We start from the raw sequence: 18,867 nt of genomic DNA, 5'->3' as shown, positions 1-18,867 counted from the left end.
AGCTCCTAAGTGCATCTTCTATTAACATACCAGTCCCTGAATGAGTCAAAATTACAGTCATTAAGGATTTCTGATCAAAACAATGCCTTTCTTCTTTCCTTAAATGTGCAGCTGGTGCATAGGATTTAACAAGCAGTAGTTTTAGTTAAATTTCTGTACAACCCAGTGGAGAACTGATGACATCTTTCCATGTGTTCTTCCATGAATCCTGGAGAGGCTTATGCCTGCATTAAAATCTAATTCAAAGTGGTTGAAGTTAGGGACATAAAGATCTGCCATTTGTCCATGGGCCTTGAAAATTTTTGTACATTTCTGTGACCACAAACAGAGAGCAGGATACTCGTGCTATGTTGATAACCAGGGTGGAGGGGGTGAACACCTAACATGCTATTTATTTAAATGTTTTTAATAACAAAACAGACTGAAAAAGGTGTGTTTGTTTTTAAAAAAGAACATGAAATGTGTCACTTTGGAAAACAGGAATATAATATGGTATAAACTAATTCTTATCATATTAGAATGCTATTAGACAAACCAACATTTCTTCTGGAAAATTGTGTGCATTAATGATTAACTGATATGTTTAAAATGTACTTTATGGAACTGGAGGAGAGGTCTTGTTGGATCCTTCATCCAATTTCTCATATGTCCAAACTAACCAGAGAAGGGAAGGCACAGATAAGAGCAAAGTGAATAAATCTCAGGCCTGCACAAAATTACTTTTATTAGTCCCAGTCAGATTTTGAAATATCTGCTATCTTTGAAATATCTGTTATCTTAAATGTTAAGAACATAAATATTAAAAATGTGTAATATTATTAACACACAGGCATTATCAATTATTAAATATCAATAATATATTTGGTTGGATCCAGTATAACCCCATGTTTTGGGGTCATGACCATGTTAACTGCTCAAACGTCTACCCAAAGTATGACCAAGGCTGCCCCCGCACTGCAGAAATAATCCAGTTTGATACCACTTTAATTGCCATGGCTCAATGTAATGAAATTCTGGGAACTCTAGTTTGTTGTGGCACCAGAGCTATCTCACAGAGAAGGTTAAATATCTCACAAAACTACAGTTCCCAGCGTTCCATAGTATTGAGCCATGGCAGGTGAAGTGGTATCAAACTGGATTATATCTGCAGTGTGGTTGCAGCCCTTCTAAATAATAATAAACCCATTGTGTAATTGTTTAATAGCATTATATAAGTGAAAGTAAGCATATTTCACTGACATTGGAGCAGCCCACCTCCCTTGGATGGCCCTCCATTTTGAGTAGTGAATTTGATTCCACTATTATTATTATTTTAATTTCTAAAAAATATTTAGCCTGCTTTTCATTTTTAAAGAACCCCCCCCAAACTATTGTGTTTTTTGAACTGCATGGATATGGTATGCCAAAAATTTCATTGTTTCTAAATAGTGTTCCTTTGTATTTTAGACGATGGGAAGGAGGAGACCCTGGTGTATCCAACCAGAAGACGCCAACAACAATCCTCTTAACACCAGAAAGAAAATTCCATAGTTTTGGTTTTGCAGCCAGAGATTTCTATCATGACTTAGATCCTAATGAATCAAAGCACTGGTTGTATTTTGAAAAATTTAAGATGAAGCTTCACACAACTAGTGTAAGTAGAATAGTGTATTTACAATTCTACTTGCATATATTTCTTTTACATACATATATACTCTCTCTTTCTCTCTCTCACACACACACACCCAGACACAGCATGGTGTAGCAGTTTAAGTGTTGGACTAGGGCTTGGGAGTCCAGGCTTCAATCCTTGCTCAGCCATAGAAGCCCACTGAATGATCTTGGATACTTCTCACTCTTGTCAGCCTAAGAGGAAGGCAATGGCAAACCTCCTCTGTATAAATCTTGCCAAGAAAGCTCTGTGATAAGGTTGGCATAAGTTGGAGTTGACACAAAGGCACATATAAACAACAAATATACACAGACTCAAAGTAATGTTTTCTGGAGCATTTTTTCTTTCCCCCTTTCCAGGAGATTGTCTAGCCTTTTAAAATTAATGCTGTACTTGACACCATCAGCTACATTTAGTTTCACTTCAGAAGCCATCAGCACACGTTGTGCCTGGGGTGAAATTTACTTTAGCAGAGACAGATTCCAGGAAGACTTCACTGACAAATGAGAGCCATTTCAGACTTTATGCTGTAGATGTGTCTGGCAGTGAATACTCTCAGGCATGAAGGAGAAATAATGTGTCTTCAAAAACTCAGTGACAGGTAGAGAATGTACATTGGAGTGTCACATTTACCCTGGCTCCACATGTTGAACTTCTACCACATATTGCACAGTGTTCATTATAGCACGCACTGCATACACAGCTAATATTTGTTCAGTTTAAGCAATGGTCCAGAATTTAATGCTCATTTAAAGAAGATACGGCGTGGCTACATGAATAAAGATTATACTGGAGTTACAAAAACTACTATTTATTGTTTACTAATTGCATGGATTGCCAGCCTGCCTTTTAGGATATATATTTCCTCAAGGTTGCTTAAAATGAATCAATAAAATACACAATCAGAATCTCAAAATTTAGAAGGGAAAATTTGATAGCAGCAGCCAAGACAGTCCTTAAATACAGGAACTGGAGGGAAATGAGGAGTTTTGTCCAAGACATCTGGATAGCATCATGTTAATACAAAGGAGAAATACTTGTGGAAAGCCAGTTGGGGTATGGCTGAATCAGAAAAAAAATTGCACACATTTGGTATTGTCAAGACTTATCACCGGCATCATAACAAACTTTACACAAGCAGGTCTTGCTTTCAGATACAGTAAAGACAACCTTGGAAATATCTGTTTGCACTGGACCCAAACATATCTGAAAGTCCCAGTTTGTAGCCAAGTGAAAAGGGTAAATGGGCACAAACAGGCATGACACCTAAAGTCCCTGCAGTTTTTCTGAGCTCCTAGGAGGCATGAAAGCAGCTGGCCAATCCGGTAGCTAATTGACTGGATGCTACAAAGCAGGTAACCAAAGTAAAGAAGGCTTTAGTCAGGTTCATGGAGAAAGCATAAAACTGTCTGCTCCAGCAGTCCTTCAGAAGCCACTTCCCTGCCTGCCCCTGCATCCTGTTGACAGTGTTATGATGTGATCTGCTATTGAGTCAATGTTCATGTAATCCCTGTCACAACTTTGGTAGACTGGCATGAGGATGAATAAAATTGGGGTCAGGGGGGTAGTAAGTAGCCACTGGGATGCACTGTAACAAGATAGCTTATCCAACTTGGGGCTTTGCTTGGCCTCAGACCGAGGTGACAGGAGATCCATGCAGTGGCTTTCACCCATGTGGAATCTCACTTCTGTCACCCCAGGGTTCCTTCTGGCACTCAGGCCAGAAAGAAGGTGGTCTCTTGGCCAACAGCCAGGTTGTCCGATTAGTATTATCTGCACACCATGCCATGCCATGCCATCCATCCAGCTGCAATCAATAAAGCTATGGCCTAAATTTATTCCACACAAAGTTGTCTTGGTCTTCATTAAATGTGCTGCTCCAAATTCACCACTTTGAGCTGCAAATTATAGTTTAACTCTGAAGTTCTAATAGATAATCCTGACATGTTAATTCATCCAAAAGAAGTCACACTGGATTTTAAACAAATTCTTCTATAGAAAAGCATTTTACTAAGAAAAGCAACCAGAGGCAAATCAACAAACATGTTATCCAGTGCCATGTCATGATGGAGAGACAAAGACATAAGCTCTCCAATGATTTTATAATAATGTGCAGTCTAATTTTGAGCATTTGACATGCCTGTTCCTCTTAATTCACACAATCCAGTGATCTTAATTTTGGTTATGGTTCATAGCCATCAGACACATAAATGTTAAGGTAACATAATGCTAAAGCTGCCCCCCCTCTTCATAGTATTTAAATTTATTAGACACAATTATCTAAAAATAGCTCAAGTTTAGCATGCTAAAATTAAAATATATAAAAGTTAAGAAGAATGTCTAAAACAGTGTATCTGCAACATATTTTTGAACATGTGTATTTTTAAAAACAACACTTACTAGGACAAAGCTTAACCTGTTCTGAACATGGAAATGGCACAGTCCAGGATTAATTAATTTTAAAATTCTTGGTTAAAAAAAATAGGCAAAAGTTATAATGGTTGAAGGTGCATTTTATAATAATAATAATAATAATAATATGTTTTATTTATAGACCGCTATTCCGCGATGATCATAGCGGTGTACAGTAAAATCGTAATACAATACAATACAGTTAAAGGAGGGAGAAGTCTCATCCTTCAGGCAGTCCAAGATGTTGCTGGGTCTGCCTGATGGCTCCCTCTGAGGCCGAGATGACAGTTGAGGAGGGAGGGGCCTCGTCCTTCAGGCAGTCCAAGATGTTGCTGGGTCTGCCTGATGGCTCCCTCTGAGGCCGAGATGACAGTTGAGGAGGGAGGGGCCTCTTCCTTCAGGCAGACCTTGATGTTGCTGGGTCTGCCTGATGGCTCCCTCTGAGGCCGAGATGACAGTTGAGGACGGAGGGGCCTCGTCCTTCAGGCAGTCCAAGATGTTGCTGGGTCTGCCTGATGGCTCCCTCTGAGGCCGAGATGACAGTTGAGGAGGGAGGGGCCTCTTCCTTCAGGCAGTCCAAGATGTTGCTGGGTCTGCCTGATGGCTCCCTCTGAGGCCGAGATGACAGTTGAGGAGGGAGGGGCCTCTTCCTTCAGGCAGTCCAAGATGTTGCTGGGTCTGCCTGATGGCTCCCTCTGAGGCCGAGATGACAGTTGAGGAGGGAGGGGCCTCTTCCTTCAGGCAGTCCAAGATGTTGCTGGGTCTGCCTGATGACTCCCTCTGAGGCCGAGATGACAGTTGAGGAGGGAGGGGCCTCTTCCTTCAGGCAGTCCCTGATGTTGCTGGGTCTGCCTGATGGCTCCCTCTGAGGCCGAGATGACAGTTGAGGAGGGAGGGGCCTCTTCCTTCAGGCAGTCCAAGATGTTGCTGGGTCTGCCTGATGACTCCCTCTGAGGCCGAGATGACAGTTGAGGAGGGAGGGGCCTCTTCCTTCAGGCAGTCCCTGATGTTGCTGGGTCTGCCTGATGGCTCCCTCTGAGGCCGAGATGACAGTTGAGGAGGGAGGGGCCTCTTCCTTCAGGCAGTCCAAGATGTTGCTGGGTCTGCCTGATGGCTCCCTCTGAGGCCGAGATGACAGTTGAGGAGGGAGGGGCCTCTTCCTTCAGGCAGTCCAAGATGTTGCTGGGTCTGCCTGATGGCTCCCTCTGAGGCCGAGATGACAGTTGAGGAGGGAGGGGCCTCTTCCTTCAGGCAGTCCAAGATGTTGCTGGGTCTGCCTGATGACTCCCTCTGAGGCCGAGATGACAGTTGAGGAGGGAGGGGCCTCTTCCTTCAGGCAGTCCCTGATGTTGCTGGGTCTGCCTGATGGCTCCCTCTGAGGCCGAGATGACAGTTGAGGAGGGAGGGGCCTCTTCCTTCAGGCAGTCCAAGATGTTGCTGGGTCTGCCTGATGACTCCCTCTGAGGCCGAGATGACAGTTGAGGAGGGAGGGGCCTCTTCCTTCAGGCAGTCCCTGATGTTGCTGGGTCTGCCTGATGGCTCCCTCTGAGGCCGAGATGACAGTTGAGGAGGGAGGGGCCTCTTCCTTCAGGCAGTCCAAGATGTTGCTGGTCTGCCTGATGACTCCCTCTGAGGCCGAGATGACAGTTGAGGAGGGAGGGGCCTCTTCCTTCAGGCAGTCCCTGATGTTGCTGGGTCTGCCTGATGGCTCCCTCTGAGGCCGAGATGACAGTTGAGGAGGGAGGGGCCTCTTCCTTCAGGCAGTCCAAGATGTTGCTGGGTCTGCCTGATGACTCCCTCTGAGGCCGAGATGACAGTTGAGGAGGGAGGGGCCTCTTCCTTCAGGCAGTCCAAGATGTTGCTGGGTCTGCCTGATGGCTCCCTCTGAGGCCGAGATGACAGTTGAGGAGGGAGGGGCCTCTTCCTTCAGGCAGTCCAAGATGTTGCTGGGTCTGCCTGATGGCTCCCTCTGAGGCCGAGATGACAGTTGAGGAGGGAGGGGCCTCTTCCTTCAGGCAGTCCAAGATGTTGCTGGGTCTGCCTGATCGCTCCCTCTGAGGCCGAGATGACAGTTGAGGAGGGAGGGGCCTCTTCCTTCAGGCAGTCCCTGATGTTGCTGGTCTGCCTGATGGCTCCCTCTGAGGCCGAGATGACAGTTGAGGAGGGAGGGGCCTCTTCCTTCAGGCAGTCCCTGATGTTACTGGGTCTGCCTGATGGCTCCCTCTGAGGCTGAGATGACAGTTGAGGAGGGAGGGGCCTCTTCCTTCAGGCAGTCCAAGATGTTGCTGGTCTGCCTTATGGCTCCCTCTGAGGCCGAGATGACAGTTGAGGAGGGAGGGGCCTCTTCCTTCAGGCAGTCCAAGATGTTGCTGGTCTGCCTGATGGCTCCCTCTGAGGCCGAGATGACAGTTGAGGAGGGAGGGGCCTCTTCCTTCAGGCAGTCCAAGATGTTGCTGGTCTGCCTTATGACTCCCTCTGAGGCCGAGATGACAGTTGAGGACGGAGGGGCCTCTTCCTTCAGGCAGTCCAAGATGTTGCTGGTCTGCCTTATGGCTCCCTCTGAGGCCGAGATGACAGTTGAGGACGGAGGGGCCTCTTCCTTCAGGCAGTCCAAGATGTTGCTGGTCTGCCTGCTGGCTCCCTCTGAGGCCGAGATGACAGTTGAGGAGGGAGGGGCCTCTTCCTTCAGGCAGTCCAAGATGTTGCTGGTCTGCCTGATGGCTCCCTCTGAGGCCGAGATGACAGTTGAGGACGGAGGGGCCTCTTCCTTCAGGCAGTCCAAGATGTTGCTGGGTCTGCCTGATGGCTCCCTCTGAGGCCGAGAATCAAAATGTTTGCGTTCAGTCCCAAACAATGCTATCCTTTTAAGGTGAGAGCAATAGCTTTTGACATTTACTGCTTCTGTTTAATAATGTTCTAATTATTTTCTTCCCTAAGACTCTGTCTCTGGAAACAGACTTGACAGCTGCGAATGGCAAGAAAGTCAAGGCACTTGAAATATTTGCTTATGCTCTGCAGTACTTCAAGGAACAAGCATTAAAGGTAAAGAGTCATAATCGGTCTACAGTTTCTTATATTTATAACTGTGACAAATTTAATCTTGCCAGACTTCAGCCTGCAGTGGTTTTTGATGTAAACCTAGGCTGCATATACACTGTAGAAATAATGCAGGTTGACACTACTTTGGAGCTTATTGCATTAACAAATAAACTGGCTTACCTATTCCAGCTTGAATTCAGGATCCTAGATGTTATCATACCTAAATCATCACAAATCTAGCCAGGATGCTTTGCTCAGCCAGCACTTTTTCAAAGTTGGGGAGCTTCAAAAATTGGCCAGCTAAACGAGGCTTCAACCAGGGATGCATCTGGGCGGCAGCATCCCAGCTAGATCGGCAGCGATTTAGGTATGATAACATCCAGTAAACTGGCTTATTTGTTAATGCAGTAAGCTCCTTTAAGTGTTATAGCTCCATCCTATGGAATCCTGGAATTTGTCCCTTTACAAGACCTTTAGCTTTCCCTGACAAAGAATGTTGGTAGTTCATAGAACTAGAAATCCCAGGATTCTATAATAAGGAGCCATGGCAGATAAAGTGGTGCCAAACTGCATTGTTTCTCCAGTGTAGATGCACCCATAGTGTTGGAAATACACAAGCCCTATTGTGGTAAAGTGCCTTGGATACTTTTAAGCAATTTCCTTCTTAACCAATAAGATGCTTCTGCAGAATCCCATTATACATTGTTCCAGTGTTGACATTCTGGCTCTGTAAAAGTTAGTAACAATAACTTTTGATGCTTTTACACAGCTAGAACATCTTTGAGTGCTAATGGAATTCTTACTATGAAACCGTTTTATCTCTGAGAAGCTATGCTTGTCTGTGAAAAGAAAAGAACAGCTATAGGTAGACAGATACCAACCTGATCAGTCAAGTCTGACTTTGGATCTTGTCCAAATCTCAAATGACTGTTCTGCCAGATTTTCTAGTTAGGAATATTTTTAATTAATTTTAAAAGCACAGTTACAACAAAAAGAAAAAAAAGAAAAAAGTGGTGGGAAAGTGCATAGAATATGAAAATAGGCTAGGTGAATATATATATATATATATATATATATATATATATATATATATATATATTCTTCCCTAATATATATGCTGACCATACTTCCAGAACATTTTCTTGAAGCACTTGTTTGAAATACATTTTTATGAAGCCAAAACAGGAAGGTCTTCTGACCATTGAACAATAGATGGGTGGCTGAGATGGTGACACTTTTGCTTTCTGATGGTTCAGTCTACACAAATTTTATTTCATGCACAAAATTATTTAAAAATATTGTGTATAATATTATCTTCAGACTATGTGTATAAGATGTAAAAAAATAAATAAATGAATTTCATGATCTCATCCTGGACCCCATCTTCAGGATATCTCATTATGTATATGCAAATATTCCAACATCCCCACAAAACTCTGAAATCCAAAACAATTCTGGTCTCAAGCATTTTGGATAAGGGAGACCCAACCCATACAAATCATATGCATGTTTGCTGGTCTTTAAGTAGACTTTCCTTTTAAAAAAATAATAACAGGCTGAGTGATCCTATCACTGTGCCTAATGGTATGGCCAGCCTATCATTTTATGGAGACACTTGTGATGTTTCCTGTCTCCAGTAGCAGGAGGAACTATAGCCCTTAGTTGTAGGAGTGGATGGTATCTGTTCTTCTGCTTCAGACAACAAAATGTCTTGGGGTGGCTCTGGTAATAAGGTGACTTTCAATGAATCACAAATTCAATCTATTACAGTATTCCCATGTTAGTATTGGAAACCAGCCCAGCTCTATGTCACCACAAATACAATTGCAAAATGGCATCTTGTCTTCAAACAAATTAACTGTATTGTTTGTGCCACAACAGCCAGCATAGTATACAATTATGAGCACACATACAAATAAGGACAATTATCCAGCATACCCAAATAAAAATAACCATCCAAATTGCTTATTCAGCTTTTGCCATGGCAACATAAAACATTCATTCTAACAACATTATAATTCATTGCAATAAGCAGCTGTCTTGGCAATTCTGCCTGGATATGAGTAAAGAGTAACTTTCCTGAAGTTGTATAACATCAAGAAAAAATAGTATATAATACAAGTTGTCTATCACAACATAATAGAAGTTTCTAAAATGCAGTATCTTGTTTCATTAGCACGAATGCCATGCCAGTCTTCCGTTTTTATGCTGAATTTGTCCTCCTAACCCATCCTGGGCTATTCCACTGGAATTTGGTTGCTGCTCACACCATGACAGCCACCACTATGAGAGCCACTGAAATTTGATGGCAGATGTGGCAGTTCTCAATAGTTTAGGAAGTTTCTGAATTTATTCCTGCACCATAGAGTCATACAGACAGAAAGAGCAGAGTGTCTCCACTTTTTCAAGGGAAGGGAAGGGAAATGGGAAAAGGATGCCACCAGCTTTCAATAGAATGCTTGTATCAATGGTGGCAGCAAGTGGAGACCACAGAATGGCTGGAGCAGTTGCATGATGTCTGTGGGCCATTTGTTCACCACTCCCAATCTACTGTCCAAAAATGTTAACTAAATACAGTTCAGACATCTGGCTGTTGTACAGTTCTACAACTAATCAATTTCTTCACAGTAGACCACTCTATGTAAATATGTCACCCTATTCACAACCCTGTTTTCTCAGTTATGAGAATGCCAAGCAGGTCTCAGCTACTGTTTCAGCTATTGCTTTTCACATGGCAAGACTGCAGATGCCTTTGCCTATGGATCAAACTGCTAAGCACATGTTTTAAGATCCTATGCATATAGCTGCTCACTCTGTTTCATAAAGAAATCCCATCATCACTACCAATTCAGATATCCAAAGATGGAGAGAGTTGGAACTGAAATCCTTCCTGCCCCTACTGCTTTGCCATTGAAAATCCTTCCTTGATGCTGCCTTTTTACTCATGAACATCACTTCTTGGAGTCAAGTAGCATCATCAGGCATTTTAAGTGGGAAATGAAGTGGGTTGTAAATTATTAAACCCTGCTCTACTCTTATGGTTCTGATCAAGATCAGGACTCCCCAAGGCAGCTTTCTGTGAAAGAAAGGGATATTTGTAGGCTTTAAAATGCATGCTTAATGCAATAAAGGTATTCACACAGCCATTAATTTTATCTAGGTTGCATCTATATTGTAGGAATAGGATACTGTAGGATATAGGAATATTCCTCAGGAAGGAAGCTATGTTTATATGTATTAGTATGAAAAGAAAGGAGTCTTGTGACATCTTTAAGACCAACTAATTTATTTCAGCATAACCTTTCATGGTCTCTAATATCATCTGAAGAAGTGAAGTGGGCTCCATGAAAACATATGATGAAATAAAAGGGATGGTGTTAAAGGTGCCATAAGACATCTTTCTTCTTTATATAGTATTATTTTACGTTTTACCTAATCTAGGAATGGGTGAAAGGTATATTACCTGATGACGTGTGATGGGTCAGCAAAGGATTTCTAACTAAATTAGGCTGCCAAAATTGAAGAATCCCACCATAGCAATACTTTCCCATGGTGGTGGGGATTGCATGCTCCCATGAGGCAAGAAGGTATGCTGTTGGTAGCACTACTGCTGGTAAGGTCCCCCAAATTAGATAGGCTTTTGCTGGGGAGCCAGACTGAATGAGCCAAACAACTACTGTCAGTAGCAGAAGCAGGAGAGGACAATGAGAGATGATCCCTTAGATGGCAGTAACACTTTAGCAAACTCTTGTTTGTACTGCACAGAAGAATACTCCAGTAAAACACTCTTGAATGTCTTTTACCATGAAAATTCTATCATAAGACAATCCAAAATAAAGCAAGATAATGAGCTACACATGTTAAAAGGCCCAGGGAAAAGCAAAGGGCAAATATGAGTAGCACTGTGTCTAATGGTTCAACTGGATCCAGCTGAACAGATGTCAGCTCTGGGCCTAAGAGAAGGCTGCCCCATTCGTCCTCCCCCCTCCACCTCCTGGGGTCCTTCCAGAGGCCTTGAGGGCAGCCTGCACTGCCTGTTCCATCATCCCCCGCCGCCAGCACCAAGGCACATCTATTGCTCCACCCCAAAGCTCCCCAGTGGCGTGGGATGGGCTGAATCAATTTATTTCAAAATAAATCAATTCAGCCCAAAAGACCCCGATTTAACCAGTGCCTTTTTGATGCAGGTTAAATGGGTTAAAACAATGGCCCCCCTTTCTGAATCGCTTCACCGATTCAGATTAAGTGGGAACCATGGTGGTTTAAATTGCATTGTTATTCGGTATGATCCAGTTTAAACCATAGTGGGAATGAGGCCAAAATCAAACATATAAGACAAACTATGGCCCGGAACAGACGGGCCTTTCTGACGCCCTCGTCACGTGCGAGGGTTGCCTGGAGAGCGGAACGCCCACACGCCCCGCAACCCTCCTCACATGTGATGAGGGTGTAACAATGGCGGCGCCTTGTAAACATGGGTGCCACCATTGTTATGTAAACACTTCATGGTGTCTGCACGGTGCCACATGGTGCTTACGTAACGAGTGCGCCAGTGGTGCACTTGTTATGCTGCCCCTGTGGATTGAGAAGAACGCACTTTTTGAGGGTTCTTTTTCCACCAGCGGGAAGCTGCATGGTTTGGCAGCTATGGTTTCCCGCTGGCGGAAAAAAGGCCACCACCAGCCCGGACCATTTTACAGGTATGTGTAAAATGTGTTATATTCCAAAGGAGCATATTGCATATTTACTGGGCTCCTTCCATCTTTCACAGGGAAGTGGAAAGGAGACATAAAATCCTTGCACTTGAGATCATTGCTAAATTATATTACAAGTATCACTAGTTCTTCAAATTGAATACAGGTTCTTAAATAAATCACTGAACCCTTGTTTGCTATATACTGAGCACAACTGACTTCCCACAAGGAAGCAAACTCGAGTGTTTTCAGAGTTTCCTGCAGAGAAAGGAATTACAGTGAACTCAAACTTTTAAAATGAAAAGTGTGATTTAGTGATGGTAACATACACAGTAGTCATTTAAAATAAATAAAGTGTAACAGAGTGTGGTACTTGTATTTGTTAGTTATACAGCAGATATTCAACAAGATTAATGCTTAAAAGAATTCATTTAGACCATCCTGCCACCTTTGCTGCAAAAAATAATAATCCACAAAATATTCTCTTTTCTTTGCCAAGCTTTGAACTCTTTGTCGGAGAAAAACATGTGCTTCCTGATTGCACATTTTCCTTGGTCCTCCTTGTCAAGGTGTAACTGAAACCTTTCCTTTGACATTTTCTGCATTCTTCACAGTCAGTCAGTTCTTTAAACAGTGTGACCCAGACATAACATTAAAAACATGAAAAGCCACATCAGTTTTCCAAAACAGCTGGTATCAATTTTATGTCTCACTTTAACTATGTTTTCATTTACTCCAGGAGCTGAGTGATCAGGGAGGAGAAGCAATTGATAACTCTGAGATAAGATGGGTCATCACAGTGCCAGCTATTTGGAAACAACCTGCAAAGCAGTTTATGAGGCATGCCGCGTACAAGGTAAGATTATTATTGTGGTGCCAAATTGCAGGAGTGTGTGTTTTACAAACTCCTAACTTGCAAACCCTAATTAATATTCCTTGGAAACTTAATAACCAAGCTATAACCATCCATGGCTGTACCAGTGTCCTTTGGTTTTGGAGGTACCTCAGTCTGTTGCATAAAAATACTGTACCTGCTTAAAAATCACTGCATGTAGCAGAACATAGTGGTCTATGTAAGTAGCAGATACTTTTAGTTGACTGGAATATTAACATAAGAGATAAAGTAAGTTTATTGTTAAATTATCAGCTCATTAGGAGTTCATATTGGAGAAGACAATAAGTTATTTCATGCAAAACCTTTTATTCTGGGGAATCAGACATATATCTGTTCATGTTGCAGTCATAAGAATTAAAGTGATATTTCCAGATGTTTATGCTACTGTTGCCCTGCCTTATACTCAAAGGGAGAAGGGTACAAGTAACATCATCTTCTGCTAATCATCATTCTGTCTACGGAGCTTATCCCATTAACAGAGAGGCTGGCTTACCTCTTCCAGCTTCAATTCTGGATCTGGGATGCCCCCGGATGTTATCATAGCTAAATTGCCACCAATCTAGCCATGATGCCACCACCCAGATGCATCCTGGGTTGAAGCCTTGCTCAGCCAGTACTTTTTCAAAGCCAGGGAGCTCCCAACTTAAAAAATTAGCCGGTTGAGTGAGGCTTCAACCCAGTATGCATCTGGGTGGTGGCATCCCAGCTAGATAGATGGCGATTTAGGTCTGATAACATACGTGGGCATCCTGGATCCTGAACTGAATGTGCAAGAGGTAAGCTGGCTTATTTCTTCATCTGATAAGCTCCAAAGTTCTCACTTCCCTAACAGTGAAGCAGAATCTCCTGTGTCCTGTCATGTCAAGGTATCCAAATTAGAGTCCTGTCCCTTTAAGTTGATCACCCTCTTCCTTAGCAAGGGACACTAAAGTATAGGAAAGCAAGAGGAAGGCCATATGAAGAGCCAGTTTGAAAGAAAACTAAGCAATTGGCATTAGTGCCATTAACAGGATACCACAGCCTAATAACATGATTGATTCGTTTTTACCCTCAGACTCCATCAAGTTAATTTTACTCAAGGCTAATTTGTGAGGTTTAATACCTTTGCTGACTCCCCAAATGGGTGTTCTGTCTTTTTTAAATGTCTGTAAGCTGTATCAAGCAGACAAATGCTAGTTTAGTTTGCCCCAAGTCCCTGCAGAACTCACATTTCTGTTAGGGGAGTGTAGGTATGACAAGTTTGCTGCTATGATAGTAGCACTTTCTGTGGTGAATACATACAGAGATAGAGAGCTTAACTTCCTTTATTATATTTACTTGAAGTACTTGATTTCTAGTGAATGGATTGACTGACTAAATAGGTAGAGGTGGCTATATTTCTGCAGAAAAAAAGTTGAATTCTGCAACCAGAAAACATGATTCTGTAGTCAGACTAAAGGTTTCTTCACACACTGCTCACTGGAAGACACAAAACACATTGTTCTGTAAACATTTCAGGTGATGATACCTGTTTCCCTAGCTTCTGGAATCCTTGTGATCTCGCTTCCATGATGTACAAAAGCCTACCAATGAGTAGAGAGATGTGAAAGCAAATCTAGCCCTGCTGTAAGCAGAATGAGGCAACCACCCTCGGCATGAATGCTGGGTAGTGTTCTTCATGAATTCTCCAGCTAGTCCCTTCAGTAGGAGGATCGAACTGTATATGCTACTCAGATTTTCTGGTCCCTGCAAATTGGCCTGCTTCCTCAGATATTTTAAATCCAAGTACCAACATAGTCAGTTTCTGCATGTGGACAAGAGTGGTGTCCACACAGGCCAGAATACTCCAGGAACAGTCTGGGCAGAGTATTCTGGCCCCAGAGCTGCCCCTACATCTTCCCATTTCCTGGCACTCCTGGAGTGACAGTAGTGGTTGTTCACATGCCTGTCCCACTGTGCCACCTGCTACTATGGGTTGCTTCCTCTGAAGCCCCCCCAAAAAGGTACCCAGCCTCAGTCTCATGGCTGGTTGCCTCATTCTGACCTCGGAGGGTGTGACTCATGGCAGCAGCAGCAGGCAGCATATGCAAACAGCTGTCCCTCATTGCTCTAGGGGGCTCTGGAAGAACCAGAGCAATGTTAACTTTTAAAAACTGTTTTAAAGGGGGCGGGTATACAATGGATCCGGTGCTGAACTGGCCAGATATCATCTTCACAACTTGCACCAGAACTGGGGATTGGGCCCTATGTTAGGCCTGAATGCCAGGATGATTGAGGGGAGGATGTGTTATTTGGCCCATGTGGACATGGCCTCAAAGTGGGCACAGTATCAGATACCTCAGGCAGCAAAATGCTTTGCACCAGCCCTACATGTCAGCTTCCTTGCCTCAGGTCCTTTGGATATGATGGGAGCAGGACAGGATGCGTGAGCTTAGTCAGTGTGGTGTCAAAGCCCAACATGCCAGCTTCCTTGCCTCAGGTCCCATGTCAACATGGGTATGATGGGAGCAGGACAGGATGCTTGAGCTTAGTCAGTGTGGTGTCAGAGCCTCAGCCCCTTTGACATGCATTCAAGTCCCCAAAAGATATGGGCCTGAGGTGATAGTGTTATGGGTGGGTGGGTGTCCTCCCTGCATTTAGCCTCATATGACCAAGCTGCATGCCTGTATAGATCTAGTACTGGATTGTTTTTTCATTAGGATTCCTATAGTAGCTTCCATCAACATAAATGATCTCCCAGTTACTTCATGTACAGTGCGCCCGCGTCATACGCAGTCGCGTTATACGCGGGTTTGAGCATATGCTCAAACCTGTGGAGAGCCGTGTGGGAGCGCACGGGGTGCAAGGGGCAACGTGTCCTGTTGGAATGAATGGAGTGCATGCCCATGGTGCACGTGTGCCACTGCACTGTCGCGCCACCGCCGCATGCATGGACCCCATTCAAGTGAATGGGGCTCGAGCATACGAGCTATTTGGCTTACACGGGGGGGGGGGGTGGGTGGGTCCGAAACGGATCCCCTGCATAAGCCAAGGCCGCACTGTATACCATATCTATGAGGTTTAATGAGGATAATAATCCATTGTTAATTTAATGAGAACTTTGCTCTATAAAGCCAAACCAGATGCTACATAGGAGAAACTTTCCTGATGCGTACTTGCTCATTTGTTTCATTCACTGAAAAGCAGCCGTGCACGACTACAAGTCTTCAGTATAAGATCGCAGAAAAAGAGAGATTTAGTTAATTCTTTCCTATGTTGGCCTTTTTTTTCTTCATAACAGTGAACCACTATCAAGATGTATTCCCACCTGTGGGTAGCAATATTACTACATATAGCATTTCACCCCATAAGTGGAAAACTACCCTAGGATTGATCTCTGAGAGGGAAAAATGTCATAAGGAAAATGGTTAAGTAGTCCTTTCTCCTCTCGCCAACTGGAAGCCTCACTGCTTTTCATTTAAAAGGGGAAAAATCATTCAAAGAATATTACAGGCTGGCTTTGCAAACTCTAGTTTGGCCCTGTCTGAACATGAAACTGGATGTACTGAAAGCAAGATTAAAGAAAGGATCATGAGCCTACGCATATGACAGCTTAATCATTTGGACTGTAATTTTTACTAGGATAAATTATCTCCCATACTGACATTTTAGACTAGCATGGGTCACCAACATAGCATTGGCATACTGTGGCACAGGACTCTGTTGCATTGAAGCAGCAGGTCTCTCAGCAGGCTGTCCTTTTGTCAGTATGAAAAATCTAGAGCTAATGATGTGCAATTATGGATACTACCTGAAAAAGAGTGCATGTGTTTTTGAGAATGAGAAATGTAATACCATATATACTCATCTATAAGTCTAAAAATGTATGTCCAAAAATTGACCCCAAAATCCCAGGTCAACTTATTTACAGGGTAGTATAGTCATGTGATAACAGCTCTTTCAGATTTTCCCATGCAGTTTCTTTCTGTCCTGAACCAAGCAGATAGAGTCCTTAGTGACTGATTGACTGCTGTTTGTTTAGCAGTCCCTCTGCCACCCATGAGCTTCGCTGTCTCAGGAGTGAAGGCTGAAACACTTAAGCCTTGTGTTGATTGCTGCTTCCCTCTTGCCCCTTGCATACACACACTGAAGGAGCCTCCACATTTTACACTCGACCTATCCCCAGGTCATGTCAAAATCCTTAATTTTGGTCCCAAAACTTGCCCTCAACTTATACATCAGGTTGACTTATAGTCGAGTGTATATGGTAGTTCTCGACAATCCAGGCAGAGGCTATGAAAAGAAAGGGACCAGTTTATATATACACTGTGCCCTTGGCTTACGCGAGGGATCCGTTCTGGACCCCCCTGCATAAGCCAAATAGCGTGTATGCTCGAGCCCATTCACTTGAATGGGCTCGTGCACACGGCGGCGGCGTGGTGGCGTGCATGCGCCATGGGCAGGTGCCCCATTTATTCCAATGGGACGTGCTGCCCCTTGCACCCCCCACGCTCCCATGCGGCTCTCCACAGGTTTGAGCATATGCTCAAACCTGCGTATAGCACGCCCGTGTATGATGCGGGTGCACTGTACTACATTTCATGCACTGGTGTTACCTATTCTCTTCTATGGCAGGGGAATATTTGGTTCATGGATAGTTCAGTTTTGTACAAGAGACTGGGAGGCCCCACACTCACAAGACTCTGTTATCATAGTCTGTTTGGTATTCTGGGAGCCCTGGTGGCGCACTGGTTAAATGCTGGTACTGCAGCCGTTCACAGCCACAAGGTTGTGAGTTCAAGCCCAGGGACTCCAAGATCCATTCAGCCTTGCATCTTTCCATAGGTCACTAAAATGAAAACACAGTTTGTTGGGGGCAGTTAGCTTACACATTCTAAACCGCTTAGGGAGTGCTTAAGTGCACTCATAAGCAGTATAGAAATGTACTTGCTATTGCTATTTCTTTATAGGTCCATATTTCATATTGCCTCATCACTCCACTTGAGTTCTGGTTCAAAGTATATATAAGTAACACAAATGTGGTACAAATGAGGAGGAGAAGGTAGACGCCCCATTTGTTAATCCTCCCACTGTCTGATTATTATCTTCCTCAGTATTTACGGTAGTAACTCCTAAATAAATTGACAAAATGTTGTTGGGCCTAGTTTTTGTTTTCGTTAAATGACTGATAGAAAACTATTGTAGATTTGTCAGTGTGTTTGCCGTGTTTAGATGTACATATCTTTTTTTAAAACCAAGATATCATATATTTGATTTCTGTAGTTAGTTAGAATTGCATAATCCACCAGCTGTGACAATGTAGTGCATGTTTTCTAAATGTCCATAAACCCTTAACATGCTGTTTAGACCCATTGTAATCCCTTGAAATATGTTGTACCTGTCTCTAATGTTGAGCAACATTTTTCTCAACAGTCTGTATTGTGGGATTGCTAATGCTAGTGCCAGAAGCAAATCACTTAAAGCTTCTCAAGGAAGGACACGGTTGTAGGTAAAGCTGAAACATTAGAGACTCGTGTGTTATATTTGTTGTCGCTTGCTTGCTGTTTGTGTGCATGTGTACCTGTGGAATGGAAAACAACAGTGTCAAGAAAAATCAGCCAAATGGTATTCAAACATTACTCATCTGTGGCACAATGGAGTTTTGTTGAATATTGCCTGTATCTGTGGATTTGGTTTTTGTTAGTTTTATTGCTCTGTGATTCTGTGTTTATTGACCAGATGTTAATGTTTGAGGGAACATGAAGCTTTCAGTTGAGAACTGTTAGCTTGAAGAAATCATGGAGGACTGATAGCATAAACATTCTAGTAGTTTTTGCTTAGTATTGTTGCATTGTATTTCATTATAAACTGCCTTTTATGTCTCTTGAATGGGGAAAAAGTAGAAACAAAATGGTGGGGGACAAAAAAAATTCTGATAATTGAAGATAGCAGCAAAAGAAGACAAAATATGTTGTGGGTTGATAAATAGGATTTCAGTAATATCAGTTGCCTGCTAACAGATGTAGACTCTAGCTAAAATGGAACCCCCGAAAATATATTTAAAATACTATGAATTCTACTCATATTCTCTCTCTGGCTTTGCTTCGCGAACGAAGATTCAGGAAGGACTCATCCCGTGCTTTGTACAAGCGCGTTGGTGACTAAAAAGGCCAATCCGGGACAAACAGGTCTGGTTGCAGAAAGCACAGCGGAACGTC

The 18,867-nt window shown here is 43.1% G+C and overlaps 1 protein-coding gene across 3 annotated transcripts in view; it reads left to right on the top strand.

The window, feature by feature from the left end:
• The window catches only part of HSPA12A (heat shock protein family A (Hsp70) member 12A), a 77,089-nt gene that overhangs the window by 24,646 nt on the left and 33,576 nt on the right, over positions 1–18,867 (top strand). For all 3 annotated transcript variants that reach the window (XM_089510010.1, XM_089510009.1, XM_089510012.1), the window contains exons 4-6: positions 1,447–1,633; positions 7,001–7,105; positions 12,536–12,652. In XM_089510010.1, the coding sequence (XP_089366136.1) occupies positions 1,447–1,633; positions 7,001–7,105; positions 12,536–12,652 (409 nt within the window). The remainder of the gene's footprint in view (positions 1–1,446; positions 1,634–7,000; positions 7,106–12,535; positions 12,653–18,867) is intronic.

The sequence above is a fragment of the Sceloporus occidentalis genome, unplaced genomic scaffold (genome assembly GCF_023333645.1).
Source record: "Sceloporus occidentalis isolate IW3139 unplaced genomic scaffold, rSceOcc1.0.p SCAF_2, whole genome shotgun sequence".
NCBI lineage: Eukaryota > Metazoa > Chordata > Lepidosauria > Squamata > Phrynosomatidae > Sceloporus > Sceloporus occidentalis.
Note: the sequence above shows the minus strand (reverse complement) of the source record. Positions and strands in the feature narration are given on the sequence as shown.